Below are 27,290 nucleotides of genomic sequence, written 5' to 3' on the forward strand. Positions count from 1 at the left end.
AAAAACCAAAAAGTTGGTACCAATTCGGTATCGAAAATAATTCGATACCGATACCTGGTACCTATGAAGCACGGGGATGCCATTTTACGTCGAGTACCCGTCCTGGGGACGGCTCGGGGATGGAAACGCCTAGGGGACGGCTCGGGGACGTTTCCCAAACGTACCCGGGTATTGGGGACTTCTACAAAAACGTACCCGATATTGGGTACTTCCAAAACGGAGTATCGGGGACGTTTCCTAAAATATTTAGGGTTTTAACCCTTTTAACTTCCAAAATACGAATGGTCGGCCTTTATAAATTATATATGCTCGGCCTTTTAACTTCCACCATTCACGTACAACATCATTCATCGAATTATCAAGTATGTATCAACTGTAGGATCATCATCTCTATTCAGGTATTCACCATCGATTATGGCATCTCAAGACACACACGGATCATCATCTACTGTAGAAGAACCTCCGCTGTGGACATATGTCAATAAAAAAAAAGGTGTCGGAGGAGGAACATGGAAATTTCAGTGCAACCTTTGCGGTGATACAATTTTTATTTTTTGGACTTTGTTTAATATAATTTTATTTTTTAATATAATTTTTTTTGCGGTACCCGTATCTTGTATTTTTTAATTTACCGTTCCTCGTACCCGTATCGTCCCCGTACCCCAGTCCCATACCCGTATCCATGCTACATAGCCTGGTACTAAACACTCATCTCTAGTTAATATAAAATAAATGAAATAGACACTAAAAAGTCTATTTCTTCTGTCACAAATAGACACTAATCCTTTAACATTAGGGTTCCATTTGCTACTAAAAAGTTTTTTTTCGTAAACACTACAATCTTAAATTAATTTTAAACTTTTTAAATTCTCCGACACCATAGCAAAAACATATTTCCCGAACGCGTTGAAAACATCCTAGCACTCATCAACTACTCTCTCTGACTTCCTCAAAGAGACATCCTTTTAGTTTAATGATCATATAGAGAAACACCGAGTCAACCATGAAGGCCTTGCTAATTTAAATAATATTGCTACAACCTGTATTATGTATTAAAATAATGTAGACGATTGCTATAAAAAGGTTGTAATCAAACCACTTTAACACACAAATACAAGTCTTTGTTTTCTAAAGCAAGACGTCTTAATATGGGAAGCCTTAGGGTGTTGAGGCATTGGCCTCAACTTATGTACGCTTTTGTTTTATTAGCCACCATCGTTGTAGCCGATAAGCCTTATGGTTATAACTCTCCACAGTCTAAAGGCTGGAAATTGCCACCGGTGAAGCATACTTTGCCAAAGTCGAAATATGTTTACAAGTCTCCACCACCACCACCACCGGTAAAACACACATGGCCACATCTACCCTATCTTCACAAGTCTCCTCCGCCATCTTATATCTACAAGTCTCCACCTCCTCCATCACCATCCCCACCTCCTCCATACGTTTATAAGTCTCCACCCCCACCGTCGCCTTCCCCACCTCCTCCGTACGTCTACAAGTCTCCACCCCCACCGTCGCCTTCCCCACCTCCTCCGTACGTCTACAAGTCTCCACCACCACCGTCGCCTTCCCCACCTCCTCCATACGTTTACAAGTCTCCACCCCCACCATCACTATCCCCACCACCTCCATACGTTTACAAGTCTCCACCACCACCCTCACCTTCCCCACTGCCTCCATATGCTTACAAGTCTCCGCCTCCTCCATCACCATCTCCACCACCCCCTTATGTCTACAAGTCTCCACCTCCTCCGTCACCATCTCCACCCCCTCCATATGTGTATAAGTCTCCACCACCTCCATCACCATCTCCACCACCCCCGTATGTGTACAAGTCTCCACCTCCACCTCCACCATCACCTTCCCCACCACCTCCATACGTTTACAAGTCTCCACCACCACCCTCACCTTCCCCACCGCCTCCATATGTTTACAAGTCTCCGCCTCCTCCATCACCATCTCCACCACCCCCTTATATTTACAAGTCTCCACCCCCTCCATCACCATCTTCACCACCTCCATATATCTACAAATCTCCACCTCCACCATCACCATCTCCACCACCTCCATATATGTATAAATCTCATCCCCCACCATCTCCATCCCCACCACCTCCATATGTGTACAAGTCTCCTCACATGCCATCTCCATCTCTTCCACATCATCCATATTACTACAAATCACCACCTCCACCATCAAAGTCACCCCCTCCTCCAGCTTACTACTACAAGTCGCCACCACCACCAAGACATTATTAAAGCATTAAGGTATTCAAACAACAAGATTGAAGCACAGTTCAGTTGGCGTTACCATCAAAATGTTTGTATTACGTTTTTTTTTCTTCTGCCATTACTTCTTAATCAATTGTATTTTTGTGAGTTAACACAGTCTCAACATGTAATGACATTTATCAACTTTTGTATTTGTAATCTTTGTGTATTATTCTTTTTTATCTATCAATAAAAACAAATAATTGGTAATTATCACGTTTCTCATTTTTGACATAATATTCTTATCCGTAGTCTTTCCTTCTGTTACCTAGATAACATAGGCAAATATATGTATCGGTAAAAGTAGAAATGGAATTAAAATAGTAATTCAACCCCCTCATGGATTTTCACTTTCCTTCACTAGTCTGAAGGAATTATAAACAATCCAATGGAATGTGAATTATCAACAATCCAATGGAATGTGGGAAGATTACTAAAAAACGTTACAATTTCCTCGTCTTCTTCAACCTCAACCTTCGGTTCGTCCAAAACCGATACGACCGGATCAGCAATGAAAACCAACATAAATCTACAAATGGGTTTTATCATCGATGGGAACCAATAAATTAATAGAAACTTTGAAATGATTCTAAAAAACAATGAAAAACAAAACAAAAACAAAATATATTCTAGACTACCAAGTTATGTCTTTTAATCGGAGTAAATTACAAGTTTTGTCCTTTATGTTTGTACCAAATTGCAAGCGGTGTCCTTTACCTTTAAATTTGACTAGTTTTGCCCTTAACATTTCAAAATCTTGCACGTTATGTCCTTTAACCCTAACCCAGTCAGATTTTTTTTTTGTTAAATAAGGGTATTCTTATCATTTTACCTCCTTAGGGACTGTTGAGTAAATAATTTGATATTCAAGGGACTAATTTTGTAAGAAATAAAAAATAAATTATAAATATTAAAAACCTTGAATATTCTCTCCCTCTATCTCTGACTCTCTCTATCACACACCACCCACTACCACCACCTCCACCCCCACCACTGCCCTTCAGCCGCCGCCACACACACCAGTATCAACCATCCTAAACCACAGTATTCAATCTCTATGTATAAATCATTATAAAACTTTTTCAACATAAACAAACACCAATCAATACTTAATCTCCATTATGCTTTTGACTTCCGGCGAGTACATATGGTACACTAGGGCTTGCCATTTGGCATCCTGCAGCTGATAATTACCATCGGAGAAGGCGGCGGCAACAGAGCTAGGGTTTGTTAGGGTTTTTTTGGCAAAATGCGTCGATTGTACGGCGCTTTGTGTACTCTCTTATGTTGTAATCGGTGAATTGACGGGATGATCGGAGGAATGAGCCGAAAATTGAGAGGATTTGCTTCCGGGAGGGCGATGGTGCCGCCGTGGCCATTTTGTTCAGTGGTGGAAGGGTGGCTGATTGGGTGTTTTGGATTTGTTTGTGAATAATTTCAAAGTTTAAAATGATTTTTACATGCCATGTGAGACTAAGTTTTTTGTATAAATTTTCAGATGCAGACATGGAAATTTCCATGCGGTGAACAATGACTACACCCACTGGGAGATGTATGCCATTGGTGGAAGTGGAAACCTAGGCAAGAGATACCTTGCCCCTAACAATCCCTTTGGTAAGTGGTGTGTGGCAGCGGCTAGAGGGCAGTGGTGGGGGTGGAGGTGGAAGGTGGTGGTAGTGGGTGGTGTGTGATAGAAAGAGTGAGAGAGAGAGAGAGAGAGAATATTCAAGGTTTTTAATATTTATAATTTATTTTTTATTTCTTACAAAATTAGTCTCTTGAATATCAAATTATTTACTCAACAGTCCCTAAAGAGGTAAAATGACAAGAATACCCTTATTTAACAAAAAAATCTGACTGAGTTAGGGTTAAAGGAAATAACGTGCAAGATTTTGAAATGTTAAAGACAAAATTAGTCAAATTTAAAGGTAAAGGACACCGCCTGCAATTTGATACAAACATAAAGGACAAAACTTGTAATTTACTCCTTTTAATTGTTACTAACCTAAAAAACAATGAAAAACAAAACAAAACAAAAACAAAAACAAAATATATTCTAGACTACCAAGTTATGTCTTTTAATTGTTACTAACCTAAAAAATTCATGTATCTAACAATCATCAGTATAAAAAGGTTATTAGAAGTCAAATTTCTCTTTAGTAATTAGTTTTTAAATTAAACAAGAATTACGATCCGCCGCAATCCGGCGGGGATTATTTAGTTATAACTAAGTCAATTTAGGACCCGCACGTTATGTTGAACATGTCAAATGGGAAAAAAATAGACCATGTAAAAACGTTCACTCACAAACTCACGTTGCATCGTGTTAACTCGCAAAATTTAGAACAAAACGTAAAAACGTTAAACAAAAGACGCACGTCACGATGTGTTAAGTCACAAAATTTAGAACGAAGCATAAAGCGAAAAATTTGCGGAAAATGAAAACTATAAAAGACCAAAGTTGAAAGTAAAAAAAGTTGTGAGAATAGATTGCAAAAGATAAAAATTTTTGGGTTAAAACTTAAAAGTAAAAAAACAAATAATTTTAGGTTAAAAGTAATTTATGAATTACTTTTGGTGAAAAGTAAAAAAAAAAAAATCAATTTTTTTTTTTGAAAAACCCTCAAAGCCAAAGTTACAACAACCATATGCATAACCAATTTTTCTTTGAAAAACCGCCAAAACCAAGATTACAATACATATACGCAGTGGCGGACCTAGAAAAAATTTTCAAGGGGTGCGGATAAGGGGTTTAACCAAATTTTCAAGGGTTCAAGGGGTGCGGATAAGGGGTTTAACCAAATTTTCAAGGGGTGCGGGGAGAATTTTACCTTATAAAATACACTAATTTTTTTTTTTTCAGGGGGTGCGCCCGCCCACCCTGGACTCTTACTAGGTCCGCCCTTGCATATACGCATAAATATGTTGCTTCTTTATAGTATTTTAATTTTAATTTTAATTTTAATATGTGACATCATTGCATGTTGTAGCACCGGCTTATTGAATTTGTATAAATCAAGTGGACAGATATAGTAATAATTATATTTTAATTCGTTTCTTTCAAACCAATATCTAATTAAAAATATGCACTCTTCTATTTGACTTCACTTCACCATTGCCTCCGTACATGTACAACACTCCTCCACCACCTCTATTAAATTGTCTCCTCGATATGCATCCGTCACCTTCGTTATTATAATGGTTTTTGTTATGATGCATGATTTGCTGCTAACAATGTTTGGGTTGCTAATACCCAATTTCACATTAATAACATTATCATATGTTATTTTGGGTTAATTACACATACGAGGTGTCTATGATTTGAGTAAAGTAACACCTTTTGGGTCCAAGGGTTTAAACGCTTAGACCTTAAAGGTGTTACTCTATCAAAAACACAATGTCCACCTTAGTAATTAACTCTATTATTTTTATATTATGATTAATGATCATGTATTTTATAAGATGGATATGTAGTAACCGTTCACGTATAAATAATATGAAACAATTTATTAAATCATTACAATATAGAAATTAAAGAAAGCAGGAAATGACATAACTATTACAACCGAAATAAACAGAATACAAGAACATAAGATGAAGTAGAAAAAAGTTTGAGGCTGAGGGTTGTGTCTAACACAGGGCCCTTAAAACAAATTACAAGTCTCCCAAGAGAACTCGTTTTATTTCACAGGGTAAAACAGTTGGAGCAGTAGTACTGCTGGAGTTGGCTCGAGGACCTAAAGAATACCTTGAGACAAGATGTGAAAAGATCATAAGTATGCAGAGGGAATTTTGCATAAGTTGTTGATATTGTTGGTTCTTCCTGCGGTGGATGAGATGTATTTATACAGCTTCTGAGGTGAAACAACAAAACTGAATTAAATGAGGGAATTAAATGGCATTAAACGTCTTCAATACACTTTAATTCGTCATTTAATTCTCAGTCAAAACCGTTGACTCGTCTGTTTCAAATGTTGAAGTGAAACTGCTCTGTCATTAAAGTCTAAGGGGTTGTTTGTTTACCTCTAAATGAGGCTCTTAATGATTCAGACCTCTTACTGGTTCAACACTTAATGGTTCAGACTGTTTGTTTCGTGAGCAGATATCTGAATGGCTAAGACATTTGCCTCTGAATGGTTAAGTTTTATACAGAGTCTGAATGGTTAAGACCTCTAATCTGAATTGGTCAGACATTTGCCTCTGAATGGTTAAGCATTATATTGGCTCTTAATGGTTCAGACCTCTTACTGGTTCAGCACTTAATGATTCAGACCTCTTACTGATTCAGCACTTAACCATTCAGAAGTTGCCAAACAGCCCCTAAGAAGCTTGTGTCGCGCGTGCACATAACAGACACTCTGGTGCGTGTTCGCCATTTTGGCTCACTTTCATGCGCACACGCCACATCACCAGTGAACCTATACGATCACGCCACACAGTCGCATCATATTGGCTCACTTTGTTGCGCCACACGCGTCACATCAGTGTCATTCGTCATGTACCCGTGCGCCCGCCTGCCATGTCATTCGCCAAGGTTGACCTGCCACCAGGTCCTTACAGCCCCTGTGCTCCACCACGCGCGCGCGGTCAAAATTACAAATGCGGCTCTGCGAGCGTGCAAAGTGTGCCATCAAAGCGCCACATTGTACCCATCGCCCACGTCGCGCGGGCTAGGGCGCCCCGCCCCCTTCGAGAGTACACTAGTGTGTGCTTCCATTAAACAATAAGGAAGGAGTGTTCCCACTTAAATACCACTTTCAGTTTCATCTCTCCTCCTATGTGAGACAAGGTGCCACTTTGCTGTCATTTCAGCATTCAATGTTTCAAACACCAACCTTTAAGCATCGATATCTCATTTATCTTAGCTCCCTTTTGGACGTGGTTTAATTTGTGGCGAAGCTCTTCCAACATAAAACACAAACCCACATATAAATTAATATAAAATCCACTCAGTTTCTTATATTAATGAAAAATGCATTTCCTATATTTGTGAAAATTGTTATTTTCACAAATTTACTAATTGCCATTGTGATATTCCAAAGGGAAACCAAAGGAGTAGGTCATAGGTGATCAAGTATGGGCTCTTTTAATATTTCTCTGGGTTGATGGAAAGTTATTATATTTTTTTTAACGGTGACTTTCTTTTTTAGTGATCCAATGTCACACCGCCTAATCGGCGGCCCTAGCCAAGTCTGCCCAGACTTACGTTGTCTTAACTAGGCCCGAGCTGGGTTGGCCAGACTTGGTTACGGTGTTCCCCCGGAAACCGTACTGTCTCCACACGAGAAACCTCGCTGAAGTAACAGCCGGATGAAAACCGGGGTGCGGCTCAGGATCGAACCCCCCTCAATGAGTTTGTCACCATCATTGCCCAATATCCACCACAATATGACCCAAATGGGAATTGAACTTGAGTCTCCATTGGAAAGTTATTATATAAGAAAGGACAATTTCCATTTTAGTTTGATGGAAAGCTATTATATAAGAAAGGCCAATTAACATTTTATGTTGACAATTTGAGGTGTGAGTATATATGGTGATTATATTATTAGACAGAGAAAACATCAAAAACAACTAATTTTAATATATAAAACGTATGAACGGAAGGTTTTGTTAAAAAAACGCGATAACATTTTCGTAATTATTAGTAGTTATCAAAATTACTCTACAAATGATCCTGTAGAGTAATTTTGTAAAATGTTCTTGTAGAGTAATTTTGATTTTGTACGGTAATTATCAAAATTACTCCACAACTGTATCAAAATTACTTTGGATCAAAATTACCCTACAAGTGTATCAAAATTACCATGCAAGTTTATCAAACAACATACAATTCAAAATTACTCTACAAAATCATTTGTAGAGTAATTATGATACTCTATAAAATTACCTTATAAGATCAAAATTACCATACAAGATCATTTGTAGAGTAATTATGATATTCTACAAAATTACTCTACAAGATTAAAATTACCCTACAAGAACATTTTACAAAATTACTCTACAAGATCAAAATTACTATATAGGATCATTGATAGAGTAATTTTGTAATTACTCTACGAGTAAATAATTACGAAAATGCCACCACGTTTTTTTGGCTTTTTTATGCCTTTTGTACGTTTTGTACGATAAAACACTTTGTATGTGAACTTAACTCTTATTAGATGTTTGATTAAATACTTTTAAGAGTTAAATACATTTTGTCTATATGATTTAGTGCACTTCACAATCGTAATTAGCCATTCTCGTCCTTATGAGGAACATCATCCATATAATTCTGTTATAATATCCTTTGATTCCTTTCCTCGTATAGAAGAACAAAAGACCCCCACGCCACACCACATCCACTTTCATCATCAAGGTTCTAATATATATATCGTCCATATATTCTGTTATATATAACTGTTAGTAAAATTCAAATCCCATGCTTTGAATTTTTAAAAAGTGGCCGACACATTAAAAAAGATATTTACTATGTTAATGTTATGAATTGCTTATCATTTCTCTCCCGAACGCGTTAAACACATAAACAAAACTATTTCTCCTACTGGCACTCACCAACTACTCTTGACTTCCTCAAAGAGACATCTATTTAGTTTATTGAAAAAACACTGAGTAAACCATATGCATCCCTTGCTATTTTAAATAATAATGTTACAACCTGTTATACGTATTATAATAATGTAGACGATGGCTATAAAAAGGTTGTAAGCAAAACATTTAAACACACAAACACAAGTCTTGGGATTTTAAAGGGAAAGGTCTTAATATGGGAAGCCTTAGGGTGTTGAGGCATTGGCCTCAACTTATGTATGCTTTTGTTTTATTAGCCACCATCGTTGTAGCCGATAAGCCTTATGGTTATAACTCTCCACTGTCTAAAGGCTGGAAATTGCCACCAGTGAAGCATACTTTGCCAAAGACGTATTATGTTTACAAGTCTCCACCACCACCAGTAAAACACACATGGCCACATCTACCTTATCTTCACAAATCTCCTCCACCGTCATATATCTACAAGTCTCCACCTCCTCCATCACATTCACCACCACCCCCGTATGTATACAAGTCCCCACCCCCACCATCACCTTCCCCACCACCTCCATACGTATACAAGTCTCCACCACCCCCGTCACCTTCCCCACCACCTCCATATGTGTACAAGCCTCCACCACCCCCATCACCTTCCCCACCACCTCCATATGTTTATAAGTCTCCACCACCCCCGTCACCTTCCCCACCACCTCCATACGTTTACAAATCTCCACCACCTCCATCACCTTCCCAACCTCCTCCATATGTGTACAAGTCTCCACCACGCCCGTCACCTTCTCCCCCACCTCCATATGTGTACAAATCTCCACCGCCTCCGTCACCTTCCCCACCACCTCCATACGTGTACAAGTCACCTCCACCACCATCACCTTCTCCCCCACCTCCATATGTGTACAAGTCTCCACCGTCTCCGTCACCTTCCCCACCACCTCCATACGTGTACAAGTCACCTCCACCACCATCCTCTTCCCCACCTCCTCCATATGTGTACAAGTCACCTCCACCACCATCGCCTTCTCCCCCACCTCCATACGTTTATAAATCTCCACCTCCACCATCACCATCTCCGCCACCACCATCACCATCACCATATGTATACAAGTCTCCTCCCCCACCATCACCATCACCACCTCCCTCATATGTGTACAAGTCACCTCCACCACCATCACCTTCCCCACCACCTCCATACATTTATAAGTCACCTCCACCGCCGTCACCATCTCCACCACCTCCATATGTGTACAAGTCACCTCCGCCACCATCACCATCTCCGCCACCTCCATATGTTTACAAGTCACCTCCACCACCATCTCCATCTCCTTCTCCCCCACCTCCATATGTGTACAAGTCACCTCCGCCACCATCACCTTCCCCACCGCCTCCATATGTATACAAGTCTCCACCTCCCCCCTCACCATCTCCTCCTCCTCCATATGTATACAATTCTCCTCCCCCACCATCACCATCCCCACCCCCGCCTTATATCTACAAGTCTCCTCCCCCACCATCTCGTGTACCACAGCATCCATACTACTACCAATCACCACATCCACGATCAAAGTCGCCCCCTCCTCCAGCTTATTACTATAAGTCTCCCCCACCACCAAGACATTATTAAAAGCACAGACTTATTCAGCAAAGAAGTTTGAGCCAATTTTCACTTCGCATGACCATCTAAATGTTTCTTTTCAGTCAACTTATTTGCTTTTGTCATTCATTCTTATTTAATTGTATTTGTGAGTTAATAACATCTCACCGTAAAATGATGTTTTATGTTTTACTGTTTATTTGTCTTATTCTTTCCCTGTATCAATAAAAACAGATTAATGTTAATTCTCACTTTCCTTCTTTTTCCCATAATATTCTTATTGGTTGTCTTTCCTTATCTTAGAAAACACATGCATATATATATATCCGAATTGAATTTTTCAAAAGAAATGTTGTATTAGTTATAACCGTATTACTAGGAAATTTAGTATCTTATCTGGAGCAATGAGATTGTTATGTATTAAACTATGATGGGGTCCACTTTGGTTAAAGCTTACTCTACATAATTACATTATAATATTTTTTTTTGAAAGGTGTGAATTATTCGCGAATGTCGGGAGGTCTAGCATACGTTGTCTTACCCAGGTCCGCGCTAGAGAGCCATCTCGCACAATAGATCCCCAATTTAAACCCCTCAATGAGAAACCGCTATCACCAAGACTCGAACTTGAGACCTTGAGGGGAAAACTCACCCGGACCCACCATAAGTGGAACTTAAATACCCGTGGCCACCACTAGAGCACTAGTGATGGTTTATAATATTAATTTTTAACAACACTTTTTTATACCTAACCTTATACTTTCAATAATTTAAATCCACACCGCTTTGTGGGGCAAATACCATACCACTAGACCAAATCATGGGTACATAATCACGTTATAAAATTTATTTATATGTAATAAAAGTTTTATGCCTTTGCTTGGAAATTACAACTTAAATACTACATTCTCTTATCTTTGTGAGTTATAATGTTTGATCAAACACACAATTTCGTAAACTTATGCATACTGTTTTATGTGTACACTATGTGGTGATAGTGCATGTGAGCCTGTAGACCCTTTACAAGTATAAATCAGTTTGACATTTGCATGTAATCGATAAAAAAATGTCTACGCCTGTGTGGTGGTTGAAGATTGCGGCGTGCTTGGGTGCTTAACTTTTAGGGAATTCGTCTTTTCCATTGATTATGGTTTGTTTAGGGATACGTGTCACTATCGCCGCTAGTTGGTGATGTTTATAAATAATCACTTTTGATCAACCGCAACCAGAACATATGATATGTTGCTTTGTGAAACCGACTAAATCGTGCAATGTTGCTAGTCAACATGTGTACCCCATCTAAATCAACGGACGCATCCTTTTATACATCAAAGACCTGGACCCTTAGCGAATACAGATGTACAGATATAGGAGTGAAGCTAACTTGACCGGACAGTAGAGGTTGTTTAAGAATCGAGATATGCACAAAGGAACTTAGCAATCGCAAATAGAAAAATGTCTCTAAAGTCACCCATATGAGTGTTGCCTGCGGATTTACCATGATCCACTACTAGAAAACTACATATTTTCTTAGAAAAGTTTCCCACAAATTTCCCACAACTCAATTTTTATTACAATTTTTCTACAGTTTTCTCACAAAAAATAAAAACAAAAAAAACCCAAAACTTTTCTTCAATTTTCCGACAAAATTGTCACACAACTACCGGTTATAGCAATTTCACCACAACATTAATTAGCTTTCGACAAAATTCAGACAAAATACATTAACATTTTGTATTATATGTACCCACAACAAAATAAATAATTTAAAAAAATAAAACTTCTAAATTTGTCAGAAACTTGTAGCAAACTGACACCACTTGCTACAGATTTTCGACAAAAAAAGTTAATTTATTTGTCATTTATCAATTTAAGAAAAATAAATAATTTTTAAAAATAAAATATTAAATTTGTCGAAAATTGGAAGCAAATTGACACTATTTGCTACGGATTTCCTACAAAAAATAAGTTAATTTAATTGTTATTATTCAATTTAAGAAAAATAGATAATTTTAAAATAATACGTTAAATTTGTCAAAAATTTGTAGCAAACTGACACCACTTGCTATAGATTTTCGACAAAAAAAAAGTTAATTCATTTGTTATTTATCAATTTAAGAAAAATAAATAATATTTAAAATAAAATATTAAATTTGTCTAAAATTGGTAGCAAATTGACACTAGTTGTTACGGATTTCCTAAAAAAATAAGTTAATTTATTTGCTATTATTCAATTTTACACAAATAGATTATTTTAAAATAACACGTTAAATTTGTGTAAAATTTGTAGCAAACTGACAACACTTGCTACAGATTTTCGACAAAAAAAGTTAATTAATTTGTTATTTATCAACTTAAGAAAAATAAATAATTATTAAAAATAAAATATTAAATTTGTCCAAAATTGCTAGCAAAATACACTAGTTGCTACGGATTTCCTACAAAAAATAAGTTAATTTATTTGTTATTATTCAATTTTAGAAAAATAGATAATTTTAAATTAATACGTTAAATTTGTCTAAAATTTGTAGCAAACTGACACCACTTGCTACAGATTTTCGACAAAAAAAAGTTAATTTATTTGTCATTTATCAATTTAAGAAAAATAAATAATTTTTAAAAATAAAATATTAAATTTGTCGAAAATTGGTAGCAAATTGACACTAGTTGCTACGGATTTCCTACAAAAAATAAGTTAATTTATTTGTTATTATTCAATTTTAGAAAAATAGATAATTATAAAATAATACGTTAAATTAGTCTAAAATTTGTAGCAAACTGACACCACTTGCTACAGATTTTTGACAAAAAAAAGTTAATTTATTTGTTACTTATCAATTTTAGAAAAATAAATAATTTTTAAAACTAAAATGTTAAATTTGTCGGAAATTTGTAGCAAACTAGCACTAGTTACTACACATTTCCTACAAAAGAATTATTTTATTTGTTAGTTTATCAAAGTTAGAAAAACATATATTTTTTTAAAATAAAATCTTAAATTTGTCAGCAATTTGTAGCAAACTAGCACATTTCCTACAAAAAAAAATTACTTTTATTTGTTATTTATCAATTATAAAAAAACATATAATTTTGAAAATAAAATTTTACTTTTGTCGATAATTTATAGTCGAGTCTGTTTCTTGAGTGTAAGGGTCGTAAGATGTTCGGCATAGGATCTTCTGATCCTGTTTTTGTGGTGATTAGAAAACCATCTTCCAGAACTTGCGGGTCATACGATGATGCCCCGACAGTCGCATGAGGTATCATTATTGTTCTTGTTATTTTAGATATGGTCAACATTTTTAGGACATACCTGTTAGTGAAGGTAATAGTTTACGCCTAATTGTTGAGAGACTATTGATTTTGAGGGAATATTTTTGCCCCTAATTGTTAAGTTAATAGTTTATGCCTAATTGTTAAGTATCTTGTACGCTACATTGAGAACACACTTAGAGAACATGTTATGGACCTAGATTTTGTTTTTAATTAATTGAGTACATTGTATTGAAGGTAGATTGTTGTTTCATATATGGCGGTGGTTTTGAGGTTTGTATTAGGTTTTAAATAGGAAGTATGAGTTTGCTGATACGGGTTTGTTGTTTGCTGATATTGGCGGGTCAGGTTGGGTCACATGTCAAGATGGGTTCGGGTCAAAATGGGTTGGGTCACGTGTCAAGATGGGTTCGGTTTAAATTTTATTTTCTCTATATATATATATATATATATATATATGTACACATATACATCTATATACACATACATACGTGAATTATGAAATAAAATGTAAGTATGTAACAAAGTGACACGACTCGTTGGTACATTTTACATTATGAATGCGTGAAATTTCACATGGCCTTAACAATTTTCCCTTATTTTTGGATGACAAAACTAGCGGGTTGGGTTGTGAGTCAAAATGGGTGATATTGGTGCGGGTCGAAACTGTTGGTCTTTATGAGATTAGCGGGTTGGGTATGGCCATCTTGAAATAGAACAGATGTAAATAAGTAAGAAATATTGTTATTCACTAGATGATAATAGTTTTGATCTAAGGCATTTAACATTAATACGATATTTGAATATCGTATTATTGTTAAATGATATGTGAATTTTGACACTATGTTTTGTTAATACGTATTAATTATATCTTGTTGTACAACTTTTAGCTTCAAAAAGTTCAAGCGGAATTAGAAAGAGAACGAGAGGTCTGACAAAACATAGAATCCTGTTTCGAACAATTTCAACAAGAGCGTGAAAAAGAGCGGGCCGACCAAGCGGCATGGCAAAAAACTATGGAAGACAAGCTGAAAAACATCGGAAATAAGTAAAAACTCTCGTCTTGTTAAGTATTGGAATGTTAAAGGTCGAATTAGTGCTTTTAATTACGATTTTTTGTGCGTTTTGGAATGTTTTAAAATTTTTGGAATGTTTGGAATGTCTGGGAATGTTGCTTTAATATTTTTGGAATGTTTTAGAATTTTGCTGCAATTATTTTTGGAATATAATAGTAATTTTGCTGCATGTTTTCATAAAATTCAGTTTTATTTAACTTCTTTAATTTGTTACAGTTTGTCACAAATCTGTAGCAAATAGCTGCATGATTTTTTTCTGAGTTGTAGGTAATTTGTAGCAACCATCTTTTTTGGTTTGTAGGAATTTTGTCATAACCTTTAAATTTTGTTTTTTTGGTTCGTTAGGAATTTTGTCATAACCTTTAAATTTTGTTTTTTTTTGTTTGTAGGAATTTTGTCACAAAACTTAAAAAAAACCATCTTTAAGTTGTAGGAAATTTGTAGCAACATTGAAATATATTTTTTTTATTTGTAGGAAATTTGTAGCAAACTGTTAAGAGAAAGTTTTATAATTTTGTAGGAATTTTGTCGCAAAATAAAAATGATTATTCGTAATTATGTATAATTTTTCTCATTAGTGTTATTAATTTTAAAAGTAAAATATCATAAAATAAAATACAAAAATAGGCATAATTGTGGAAGAATTGTAGGAAAAACATAAAAAACTGGTTTGTAGGTATTTTGTGGCAACGTTTGCGACGATAGATTTTTGTCATAAATTTGTGTGAAATTTTGTCATAATTTTGTAGCTAACCTTATTTTCGACAAGCTTATTTTGCACGAAACTTTTTGTAAAATCTGTAGATAAGACCCATTTCCTACAAATTTGCTACAAATTTGACTGTCACAAAGTAGGCAGTTTTCTAGTAGTGATCGGTCACAATCAAGCATACCAGAAAAAAAAAGTTATTTATTTAACTTGTATTTATTTCGAAAGGAAGGAAAACAATATCAATATGATTTTTTTTTTATTTTAAGGTTTATCTGGTTGCTTAAAGTTTGAAAGAATAACGAAAACGATCTCTATATAATTTATCATATACTAATAACAGAAAAGGGGGAAAATTACTAAAATAGACATTTCACCAATCAAAATTACTGAAATAGTCAAACGCCGGCTGAGCCGGCAAATTTGTGGGCAAAATACGTCAGCTAGTTAGTAGTCGATTTTGCCTAATTCTGGATTTTTTTCAAAAGTTAATTCCAAAGTTCTCTTACGAAACCTTACACCAACACGCTCAATAATGATTCTTTAAAGATAAAATAATGTAAAATCAAATTCATATATATGTATTAATTTTAAACATAACTGAACAATAGTGTTTTAACGGAAATGACATTAACGGCGTCAACAACTTTACTTCCTCACTTTGTCATCATCTAGAATCCCTTACTTTGCTTATTCACCTAGAAATTAGAGTGAGAAAGAAACACAGAAGAGAGAACTCAAGAAGTATGTACTGTGATGGAAGAGGACCCAACCATGGCCTCGGACGGGTCTCCTCACTTCGCCAAACATAACGGACGAAATTCAACAAACCCTGTCGATCCAACCCGAATGCATAACCTAGAAACTGACAATAGTCACAAGCAGCAGCAGGGTGAAAACCCATCAACCGAATCACGGCTTATGAGCAGTCGCTGGAGGGAGAGGCTCCGGCGCTTCATTTATTCCCCATTTCACCGTCGACGAAAAATCTATATGATGGCGGTACCGTTGGCACATAAACACATAAATGATACCCCAGAGCCATCCTCACTTTCATTCATTTGCTCCCCATTTCACCAGAGAACAGCAAGAAATTGAAGGTGGTGTTGAGGAAATTTGGGGAAATTAGGTGAGTTGCACGAAAACCGATCAAGGGTTTTAATGCACAGTTTGCCCTTTTGGTAGAAATTTAACATTCTAATGTACACATTTGGTAGATATATGAAGAAAAAATGTGTCAAATGCTATTACCATTGCTTCTCTTCTGTTACAATTCACTCACTCTGTAATATGATATACATTTATTTGTGGCAATAGTAAATTTTATAGATGAGACCATTCTTTATTTTAGTAATTGTCATAATTATAATGAAAATGATGCAAGTAATGGGCATGTTTGGGATTCCTTTTCAGAAGGACTTTTGGAGGTTAAAAGGACTTAAAAAAAATGATGCCTCAAAAAAACTAAGTTGTGATTCCGTTATTTTAGTAAAATAATGACACATGCTTTTATTTTTATTTACGTTATTCATCAAAAGCGGACATGTCAAGTATAATGATATTTTTTAATTACCGTGGCGAGCCTCACCGATAACATTTGAACAACATCATTACTGGTATCTGTATCGATATTTGTTATTATAGATTTCTTGACGTGTCTACTTGTGTCTTGACGAACCAAACCGATTTTGATCGAATAACAACGATATCAATACTATCTTAACTGGTACCGGTATCAATGTCATTTTTATAGTTGTTACGTCAGATATTTAGTCGATACCGATTCGGTTCGCAATGGTGTTGGTACAATACAAACACTCGATATAGTAACAATGTTTCGATGTAAACTTTTTTTCGAAAATGAGTTGGGTGCTTATTTTATGTACACTTCTATGTTTTGATGTTTAATCATATTCTACTTTTTGTCTTTTTTATTAGGGCTAATCACGAGAATAGCCAAGTTTTGGTCAAACTTTCAAAAATAGCCAGTTGACACCCCATAAAATGGGCTTTCACGAATTTCAACGCGGCTCAAATTAAAATTTAAGAACTTTCCCCATGACCTATCACCTTTTGACACGTGTGTTGCTGTCCCCTTTAGTCTCTCTCTCTCTCATCTTGTGTGTCATATCCTGTCATCTTATGCTTTGTATGTCATGTCTTCTGGTCATTTACATTTTCCAAACCAAACCTTCATTACCACCATTAATGGCAACTTGATGAGTTTACACAGCAGGTGAATTCATTCATCACCATTACAACTCGTTCCTACCCACTCAGAGAACGCACATACCAAACCTTCATTACCACCATTAATGGCGGCATCTTCAGATACAACCGCAGCAGGACTTTCGTCGACTCTACCTCACGCCTGCAACCACCACCCTCACCGAGCACCACCACCCTCCACCCACCACAACCACAGCCGTAAACCACCACCACCCTGCAACCAACCACCACCCTCCACCCACCACAACCAACACCTTAAACCACCACCACCCTGCAACCAACCACCACCCTCACCGAGCACCACCACCCTCCACCCACCACAACCACTACCTTAAACCACCACTCAGTAGCCATAGTTGTTTGTGCTATCATCAATTGTTCAGATGTATGAATGCGTGCTTTATGCTCTGTGTTCCTTCTCATGTGTGAAAGTATAATATGTTTTGAAGTGTAAATTCCACTGCTTGGTGTAAGTGTGTCATGAGAAAATAGTTGTGTGATTATATGAAGATCTTTTAGTAAAACATGTTCCTGGATTTAATTGTTGGCTTAATTTGAAAACATAAGCATAAAAATTCATACTTTAGAACCTGGGTTTTCTTTTTATAGCTTGAATCTGTGTTTTCATGGAGGGTACAAACATATATGCTTAAGGTACAAGTTAGCACTGCATGTCTGAATATTTGGACAAAAGGCATACAAGATGACATACAAGATGTGAGAGAGAGAGACTAAGGGAACATGGTGATGACAGCAACACACGTGTCAAAAGGTGATTGGTCATAGGGAAAGTTCTTAAATTTTATTTTGAGCCGTGTTGAAATTCGTGAAAGCTCATTTTATGGGGTGTCAACTGGCTATTTTTGAAAGTTTGACCAAAACTTGGCTATTCTCGTGATTAGCCCTTTTTATTAACCAGATTACTTTTCTACCCTAACCTTTGATAAAGTTATCATATAGCCCATAAACTTCAATAAAGCTGATATATATTTGACATTGTCTATGTTTTACGTCATGTGAGTCATTTGGTATTAGAAATTTGTTTTTTTACGCGTTTTCCTGATTTTTGTCGGCGTCCGGTTAGCACGGGTTTACGGCCCCTACCACGGTTTTACGCTCCCCGCCCCGCAACGCGGGGGGCTTAACACTAGTTTCTATTAAAAGTGAGCTATAGATTTGAGTTTCCATGAAAGGGAGCAATACACAAATTACATATATAGTTCGTCTACTACCAACAAAAAAAATCAAACACATCTCATTCAGAAAATTTGGAACACTTTTGCCTTTGCGGCTAGTTATATAAGAAATGTTTTATATAAAAATAAATAAACGAAACTTTAGTTGTTTAAAATTCAGATAATGTACAATGATTATTAATAAAATTACATTTTCAACAAATTTTAAATATATTTAACTAGATTGGAAAACATGCTACAACCATATGGGTTACGCGTTTAATACATAACATGACAATATAAGTTAAAGGCACTGACAGTGGCGGAGCCACACTTTGAACAACGGTGTCGTTCGACACCATTGAATTTTGTGTAGCAAATACAACGTATAATAGGAAAAATTCGAGCAACACCATTGTTTTTTACGAGCGACAACATTGTTTTGTTTTCTTCTAAAACAATTACATAATAAACAAATTTATATTTCAAAAATTAAGCCCACTTACTTAAATTTGATTAGTGTACTTAAAATCATTAAAGGTCCATGTTTAATTTTTATTTTTTCTAATCCAGTAAGCATTATAGCCCTATGTCTAATTGGTATTGTTTCAATTGTTTAACCTAACAAGATGTTTGATGATTATCTGAATGATGTGTGCACTTGTTTGTTATAATGAAAAAGAGGTTTTTTTTTAGTTGCCATTGAAAACATTATGAATCGTTTTCAAAACATGAAAATGCGTACAGAGCAACTATTAAATGTTTTTTATTATATGTTTCAAATGACTTTGTAATTTTATTATGTGTTTTAATTCAATGACATTGTACTTTTACTGTGATATTTGTTTTTATTATGTAATTTGACCCGACTAGATCCGAACTGATCAAAAAAAGTTCGACTTCGGGTTACTATAAACCATGGTATCCATAAAAAATGGCACCATAAGAAAAAATTTCTAGCTCCGCCACTGGGCACTGAACAACAACTCTTTGAAATTTTAGATGTGTAACATCTTTGACTTATTAGTTTATTGCTCATAAAATGAACACTGAGTGGGAAACCATGAAATCAATAATCATATCCAACTCGCAGTAATAAAAAAATATTGTGACAGCTTGTAATATTTAATAAAAAAATGTACACCATTTCTATAAATAGGGTTCATCAAACCATTTAAACACAAAAACAACATTTAGTCTTGTAAAGAAGATAGTGTCTTAATTAGCATGAGAAGTCTTGGGGTGTTGAGGCATAGGCCTCAGCATGTATATGCTTTTGTTTTCTTGTTGGTTGCTACTCTTGTCATTGCTGACAAACCTTATGGTTATGAACCTCAACACTCTTATGGTTCGAAATGGCCACAACCGTTGAAACATAATTTTCCCAAGTCGCCTTATGTTTACAACTCTCCACCGACGGTGAAGCACACATGGCAGCATCTACCTTATCTTCATAAATCTCCTCATTCGTATATCTACAAGTCTCCACCACCACCATCGCATTCACCACCGCTGTCCTATGTGTATAAGTCTCCACCGCTACCAGCACATTCACCACCACCTTCGTACATGTATAAGTCTCCACCACCGCCATCACCGTCACCACCACCTCCGTATGTGTACAAGTCTCCACCCCCTCTATCGCCATCCCCACCACCTCCGTATGGCTACAAGTCTCCACCACCACCATCACCTTCCCCACCACCTCCGTATGTCTATAAGTCTCCACCACCGCCATCCCTTGCATCCCTTGCTATTTTAAATAATAATTTTACAACCTGTTATATGTATTATAATAATGTAGACTATTGCTATAAAAAGGTTGTAAGCAAAACATTTTAACACACAAACACAAGTCTTCGGATTTTAAAGGGAAAGGTTTTAATATGGGAAGCCTTAGGGAGTTGAGGCATTGGCCACAACTTATGTATGCTTTTGTTTTGTTAGCCGTCATCGTGGTAGCCGATAAGCCGTATGGTTATAACTCTCCAAAGTCTAAAGGCTGGAAATTGCCACCGGTGAAGCATACTTTGTCAAAGATGCATTACGTTCACAAGTCTCCACCACCACCGGTAAAACACACATGGCCACATCTACCTTATCTTCACAAATCTCCTCCACCATCTCCATATGTCTACAAGTCTCCACCTCCTCCATCACCATCCCCACCTCCTCCATACATATACAAGTCTCCTCCACCACCATCACCTTCCCCACCACCTCCATACGTGTACAAATCACCACCTCCATATGTGTACAAATCACCACCACCACCATTACCTTCCCCACCACCACGATACGTTTATAAGTCTCCACCACCCCCATCACCTTCCCCACCACTTCCATATGCTTATAAGTCTCCACCACCTCCATCACCTTCCCCACCACCTCCATACGTGTACAAGTCACCTCCACCTCCTTCAGCTTCTCCACCACCTCCATACGTGTACAAGTTACCTCCACCCCCATCGCCTTCTCCACCACCTCCATATGTATACAAGTCTCCTCCCCCACCATCACCATCACCACCACCTCCTTATGTCTACAAGTCTTCACCACCACCCTTACCTTCCCCACCACCTCCTTACATTTATAAGTCTCCACCGCCACCCTCACCGTCTCCACCACCTCCATACGTTTACAAGTCTCCACCACCTCCATCACATTCTCCACCGCCCCCATATGTGTACAAGTAACCTCCCCACCATCACCTTCCCCACCTCCTCCATACATTTATAAGTCTCCACCACCACCCTCACCATCTCCACCACCTCCATACGTTTACAAGTCTCCACCACCCCCATCATATTCTCCACCTCCCCCATATGTGTAAAAGTCACCTCCACCACCTCCATATATTTTCAAGTCATCTCCACCACCTCCATATGTGTATAAGTCACCTCCGCCACCATCACCATCTCCACCACCTCCATATGTTTACAAGTCACCTCCACCACCATCACCATCTCCACCACCTCCATATGTTTACAAGTCACCTCCACCACCATCACTATCTCCACCACCTCCATATGTATACAAATCTCCGTCTCCCCCCTCACCATCCCCACCCCCGCCTTATATCTACAAGTCTCCTCCCCCACCATTTCATGTACCACAACATCCATACTACTACCAATCACCACATCCACGATCAAAGTAGCCCCCTTCTCCAGCTTATTACTATAAGTCTCCCCCACCACCAAGACATTATTAAAAGCATAGACTTATTCAACAAAGAAGATTGAGCCAATTTTCACTTAGCGTGATGATCTAAATGTTTCTTTTCGGTCAACTTATTTGCTTTTGTCATCCATTCTTATTTAATTGTATATGTGAGTTAATAACATCTCACAGTGAAATGATGTTTTATGTTTTACTGTGTGTTTGTCTTATTCTTTCCCTATATCAATAAAAGAGATTATTGCTAATTCTCACTTTCCTTCTTAAGGGGTATGGTCCAAAATCTTGCACCAACGCGAGTGACCATCACCCGGCTTATTATCCCGATCAACAAAGAACTTACTTCAGTTCGTGTGGCACGCGCGAACCCGGTTTGCTTTACCTCTCAGTGAAAGATGAGAATTTCACCTTTTATATGAAATGGTTGTTTTCGTCAACATACACGGGTTGCGGTGCTACATTCACTTTCTGTCAAACACATGTCCATGTTGCGGTCCAGCGCGGGCGCGCGCGGGACAACAACGGAGCGACATACAAATGTTTTGGCCTATATTTACGCAGATTACCGCACGTAACGGAGCTACGCAAGACCACATCCTATTGTTATACAAGTGGAACTGTCACTTTGACTTATACGACCAACCAGCAAGTGGCATGCCTAGGCACTGACAACGATGGTCAGCTAACCGCCCAATGCGCAGCTGCCCAGCCAACGTGCATAAAAGCTGATGGACAGACTGACAACCCCAGCAGGCCACGTGGTGGGTGTTTCGTCGTGCAATTGCTACAGCAGGACACATGGCAACACCTCCGCGTGCGCCCAACATTCCCGTGGCCTGCGCTCCTGTCAGGTCTACGAAAAGACACAAGTTGTCAGTCGGGCCCAAGGCCCATCAAGCGGCCCATTGGCTTTCCTCCACTCTTCGGCTATAAATACCCATCTCGAACCAGTTTTGAGGAAATGCTAATCTCCTCTCTCACAACTACTACTTAAATACTTATCTTGATTCCAAAGCAAATACTTATTCTCACGCGGGAGGGTGGTAACAAGGAGCAACCCCCACCTCATTCTCTTTGTTGCGAGTCACGGTGTGTTTCACTGTGCAGGTGACATATTAGAAGACGACCCAGCCATCGATCAAGGAAAGAAGTGATTAACCCTACTTGACGAGACTCGACCCGTGGACTAACCTCTCGGTTAACCACTGTTTCATCATTGGCGCCCACCGCTATCTCTATTAGCACTTTACTCTCTTCTTTTCCACGATCATATCTGATCAATGAAATCTTACCAACATGGGGAACCTTTTCTCCCACCAAGCGTCGGACAAACGGGGAATACTCCCCCTAGTCAGCCTATAGGCTATATCGGCACCTCTTCGCAAATGGGAAACGTCTCGGCGAATATGCCGGATATTTCCCATTTCGCACCCATTTTACCACCAGGGGTCGATCTCCACTTCTAGTTTCTACAATAAAAATCTGCCTTAAACACAACCTATGCACATGCCTACGCGGGCACGTAGCACCAGCACCATTTACACTTGCGCCCAGTACTCTTCAATACGAGGCGCTACCTACACAACACCCTGCGTCTAGGTACAGGCATGAGCAGCATGGTGACTCGTATATGAGTCTCCATACATTACACGAAGGGGATTCCACCAACGGATCCCAGGCCAAGGCCTCTGCGCACCAAAGGCGAGGGCCACCCAGGCAACAACGACGAGAATCAATCACTCGACGAGGGTCCAGTATACAAAGCCGTCTTGGGCTGCACCCCAATGACGACTTACACGACAGAACCGACCCTAATGATGTATTGCAAAATACATCGATTATCTTGTATAGTTTGTTCGCATTTTAGTTAATTTAGTTTACTTTTAGTTAGATTATTTGTATATTTGATTTGTTTGTGTTTCGCAGGTATTGGTGAATTAAAGTGGTTGAAATGAGGCAGAAAACGAGCTAAAAGTTCTAAATCCAAATGCGCTTCGTAAACGAATGACTTAAAGATGAAAAGTAATAAAAAAAAATTGTGAAGTTGGGGTTTGCCGCGCGTCGCGACACAGTTTGTGATGATGTCCGCGGGTCGCCAGGGAGTCCAGTTGACTCGTTGGAAAATATTGATGCGCCATGGGCCGCGGAACCATACAACAAGTGAATAGTGGGCCGCCCAAAACAAAGGAATAAACTTGATCAAAAAAAAATTCCAGCCATGCATTGTTTCGAGATCTAGGTGGGGGAATTGGTTTGTTTCTTTTGGACTTTGGAATCAAATTATTGGGTATTGAAAATTAAAACCCTAATGGGGGGCATATAAGTGAACGTGAAGGTCAGACAAAGAGGGTGTGGACTCCTAATTAAAAAACATAAAAAGGCATTTAGCAATTAATTTTTTTTGGGAGGAATTCAATTCCCTATGATTTTCGAAAACAACAACATTGGCGGCAGAAGACATTAGGCACATTATTTGAGAGGATTATTCATATATTTTTCGACAATTGAAGGCAGTTGGTGATTCCTATTTATTTTCGACAACAGTTGGTGTCGCACACAAAAGAAAAATAAAGGGGAGGTTGTTTTGGCGCAAGAAAAAGAAAGAAAAGAAATATTCGATTCGTGGTTGGAGCACTGCGGGTTCGATATTACTCTTATTTTTCTAATCTTTTACATTGAAACCATGTCTTGTTTGATTTTCACAACTGAGTTTGTTATGTTTTTGATGAATACGAGTAGCTAAATTTCCAAACTACTTAGGTTGAGATGAACTAGATGTTTGTGACGTTGTTTTGACTCGGTTTGGCTATTTTCTGGGATTTACATAACTTTACCTTGAACTTGATCTTGATATTGCATGTTTAAGTGTTGGTTATGATTGTTGATTGATAAATCTAGCGGTTTAGGCACGTAGAAATGTAACCTAGACTTAGGGTTTAATTTGAATCGGTCAATCTTAGGGTTTTCGGTTTGAATATTGAGTTTAGAAATAAACCAAGTTAATCAATAGTTAAAATCAATAACTAAAACTTGCATCCTCATCTTTTGACTCGGGAGACGATTTAGGTGTGCTAGGTTATTAGCTAATCGTTGTTGGGTAGATTGGGTGACCGATAGCTCGGGCTCATTTATTTCATCACGTTTAGGGTTTCCTAGGATTTCAATTATCAAGGTTGGGTTTGTTTCGCGAATAGAGGGTTTTGGGGGTAATTTAGCTTTCATTATTTAATATTCGTGGGATTTGGTATCGATAGGTCGAGCCGGTTCATTCTAGCACTTCGCATTTCGTCCCTATCTTTCGGTTGATCATCTCTAGCGGGAGGTTATTCAGGTAGATTAGGATATTTAGCCATTACCATAGTCAAAATAGCGTTGCATGATTCTAGGGATTCGACACCTAGGTAGTGCTTTCTCATCATATTTGACCTACACTTTGCTTCCGAGTTCGTTTGCATATTGCGTTGCTACTCTTGTTTACCATTTTTATAACCAATTAGGCTATTAGATACTTATCAAAATCAAACTTAAAATTGACTTTGTATTCGATAACGGTTCAGTATCTAGGGTTTGCACATTGTGTCCACGGATTGATATCCGGTCTTGCCATCTACACTACATTGCGACCGGTACACTTGCCGATTGTGTGTGGTTTAGTTTGCGATTCCATTTTAAAACTTGTTCGATTTTAATATATACATTTTTAATATATACATTTTCACACATTAAGCAAAAGGCACCTAAAGGCAATAAAAATATAAGAAAGCAAGTAAACAACTAGATAGACGACTCGGGTTGTTGTAGTATAGTTGTAAGTTTTTGGCACCGTTGTCGGGGACACTGGCACTTTAGAGAACAACCCGAGTCGTCTATCTAGTTGTTTACTTGCTTTCTTAGATTTTCATTGCCTTTGGGTGCCTTTTACTTGCAATTTGTGCCTTTAGGGTTAGATTTGCTTTAGTATTTAGATTAGTAGTCTCACCATTGTATGCGCCATACTCGCTCACTGGGGCCATCTTCGTTTGTTGCTTCGTCTAAGCCCGAGCGAGATTTCCACGAGCGCCTTTGCACCTTCCGAGCTAGTCAGGTACACATTCCATCTTCTGCTTTTACTATGGGTAATGCTGATCCCCCAGCTAGGAAAGTCGTCGCAGACTACGCCCGACCGAATGCGGCCAATGCTCGATCCAGCATTACCCGACCTGCTATCGGAGCTAACAGCTGGCAGATTTCGCCTCAGATCATCATGATGGTTACGAACACCATCCAGTTCCATGGGTTACCTTGTGAGGACCAGAATGTCCATCTTTCTTGTTTTTCAGCTATCTGCGATACGTTTCAGGCGCAAGGAGTCAACGAGGACGCCTGCAAGTTGTGCCTATTCCCATTCCCACTCGCCGATCGAGCCCATGCTTGGTTGGAATCTCTTCCTGCGGGATCTATCACCACTTGGGCTGGGATGCAAGATAAGTTCTTAGGAAAATATTTCCCCCCTGCTAAAACTGCTCGTTTGCGGAGGATGATTCAGGAGTTCCGTCAAAAGGAGGGAGAGTCATTCTACGAGACATGGGAGCATTTCAAGGAGTTATTGGTCAAGTGTCCTCATCACGGATTCGAGGATTGGGCTTTAGTTGAGAAGTTCTATCATGGAGTGACGCCCACCACGAGGAATATGCTGAACCCTACTGCTGGTGGCAATCTGATGACCGCCAAAACACCAGAGGAGTGCACTGAGATGTTTGAGGACATAGCGATGAGTAGTTATGAGTTTCCCGATTCTAGAGATTCGTCCACTACACAGAGAGTCATCCACTACACAGAGAGGCGTGCATAAACTTGATGAAACAGATGAATGAGATGTAGTCGAAGAAGAAACAGGTGTGCGAGATATGCACTGGGATGCATGACGCGGCCGTGTGTCCTATTGCCCCTGTGAAGTCGCCAGAGCAGGTAGAGTTTATGAGTAATCACAATCAGAACAATTTTGGTGTTCGTTACAATTCGAATTGGAAGAACCACCCAAACTTCAGTTGGAAGAACAACAACCCACCGGGGTTTCGGCCGCGTCAGAGTTTGTTTCATGGCGCAGGAACAGGAGCAGGAGCGAGCTTGGGTACGAAGAACCCGACAATAGAGGAGATGTTGAGGCAGAACCAGGAGACGTTAGCTAAGAAGACACGGTTGCGTACACAGTTCATCACTCGTGAGGATACTCGACATCAGGAGACACAGTCG

General features: G+C 38.2%; 2 protein-coding genes, 1 non-coding gene and 1 pseudogene across 3 annotated transcripts; 3 read left to right on the top strand and 1 right to left on the bottom strand.

Moving 5' to 3' along the window:
• Positions 1–1,123: 1,123 nt before the first annotated feature.
• On the top strand, positions 1,124–10,685 carry LOC110892352 (extensin-2-like). Its single transcript, XM_035975021.1, has 2 exons — positions 1,124–2,258; positions 9,013–10,685. Exons 1-2 carry the CDS (start codon positions 1,149–1,151, stop codon positions 10,444–10,446), a joined length of 2,544 nt encoding a protein of 847 aa, XP_035830914.1. The 5' UTR covers positions 1,124–1,148; the 3' UTR covers positions 10,447–10,685.
• Positions 10,686–20,076: 9,391 nt separating this feature from the next.
• On the top strand, positions 20,077–20,749 carry LOC118480423 (extensin-3-like). Its single transcript, XM_035975252.1, has one exon. It carries the CDS (start codon positions 20,106–20,108, stop codon positions 20,718–20,720), a length of 615 nt encoding a protein of 204 aa, XP_035831145.1. The 5' UTR covers positions 20,077–20,105; the 3' UTR covers positions 20,721–20,749.
• Positions 20,743–22,231, top strand: LOC110892351 (annotated as a pseudogene).
• A 4,332-nt stretch (positions 22,232–26,563) lies between these two features.
• Positions 26,564–26,669, bottom strand: LOC118480753. Its single transcript, XR_004863730.1, has one exon. It is a non-coding gene; the product is annotated as a small nucleolar RNA R71 (small nucleolar RNA).
• Between the last annotated feature and the right edge of the window lie 621 nt (positions 26,670–27,290).

This window comes from Helianthus annuus, chromosome 7 (assembly GCF_002127325.2).
Source record: "Helianthus annuus cultivar XRQ/B chromosome 7, HanXRQr2.0-SUNRISE, whole genome shotgun sequence".
Lineage (NCBI taxonomy): Eukaryota > Viridiplantae > Streptophyta > Magnoliopsida > Asterales > Asteraceae > Helianthus > Helianthus annuus.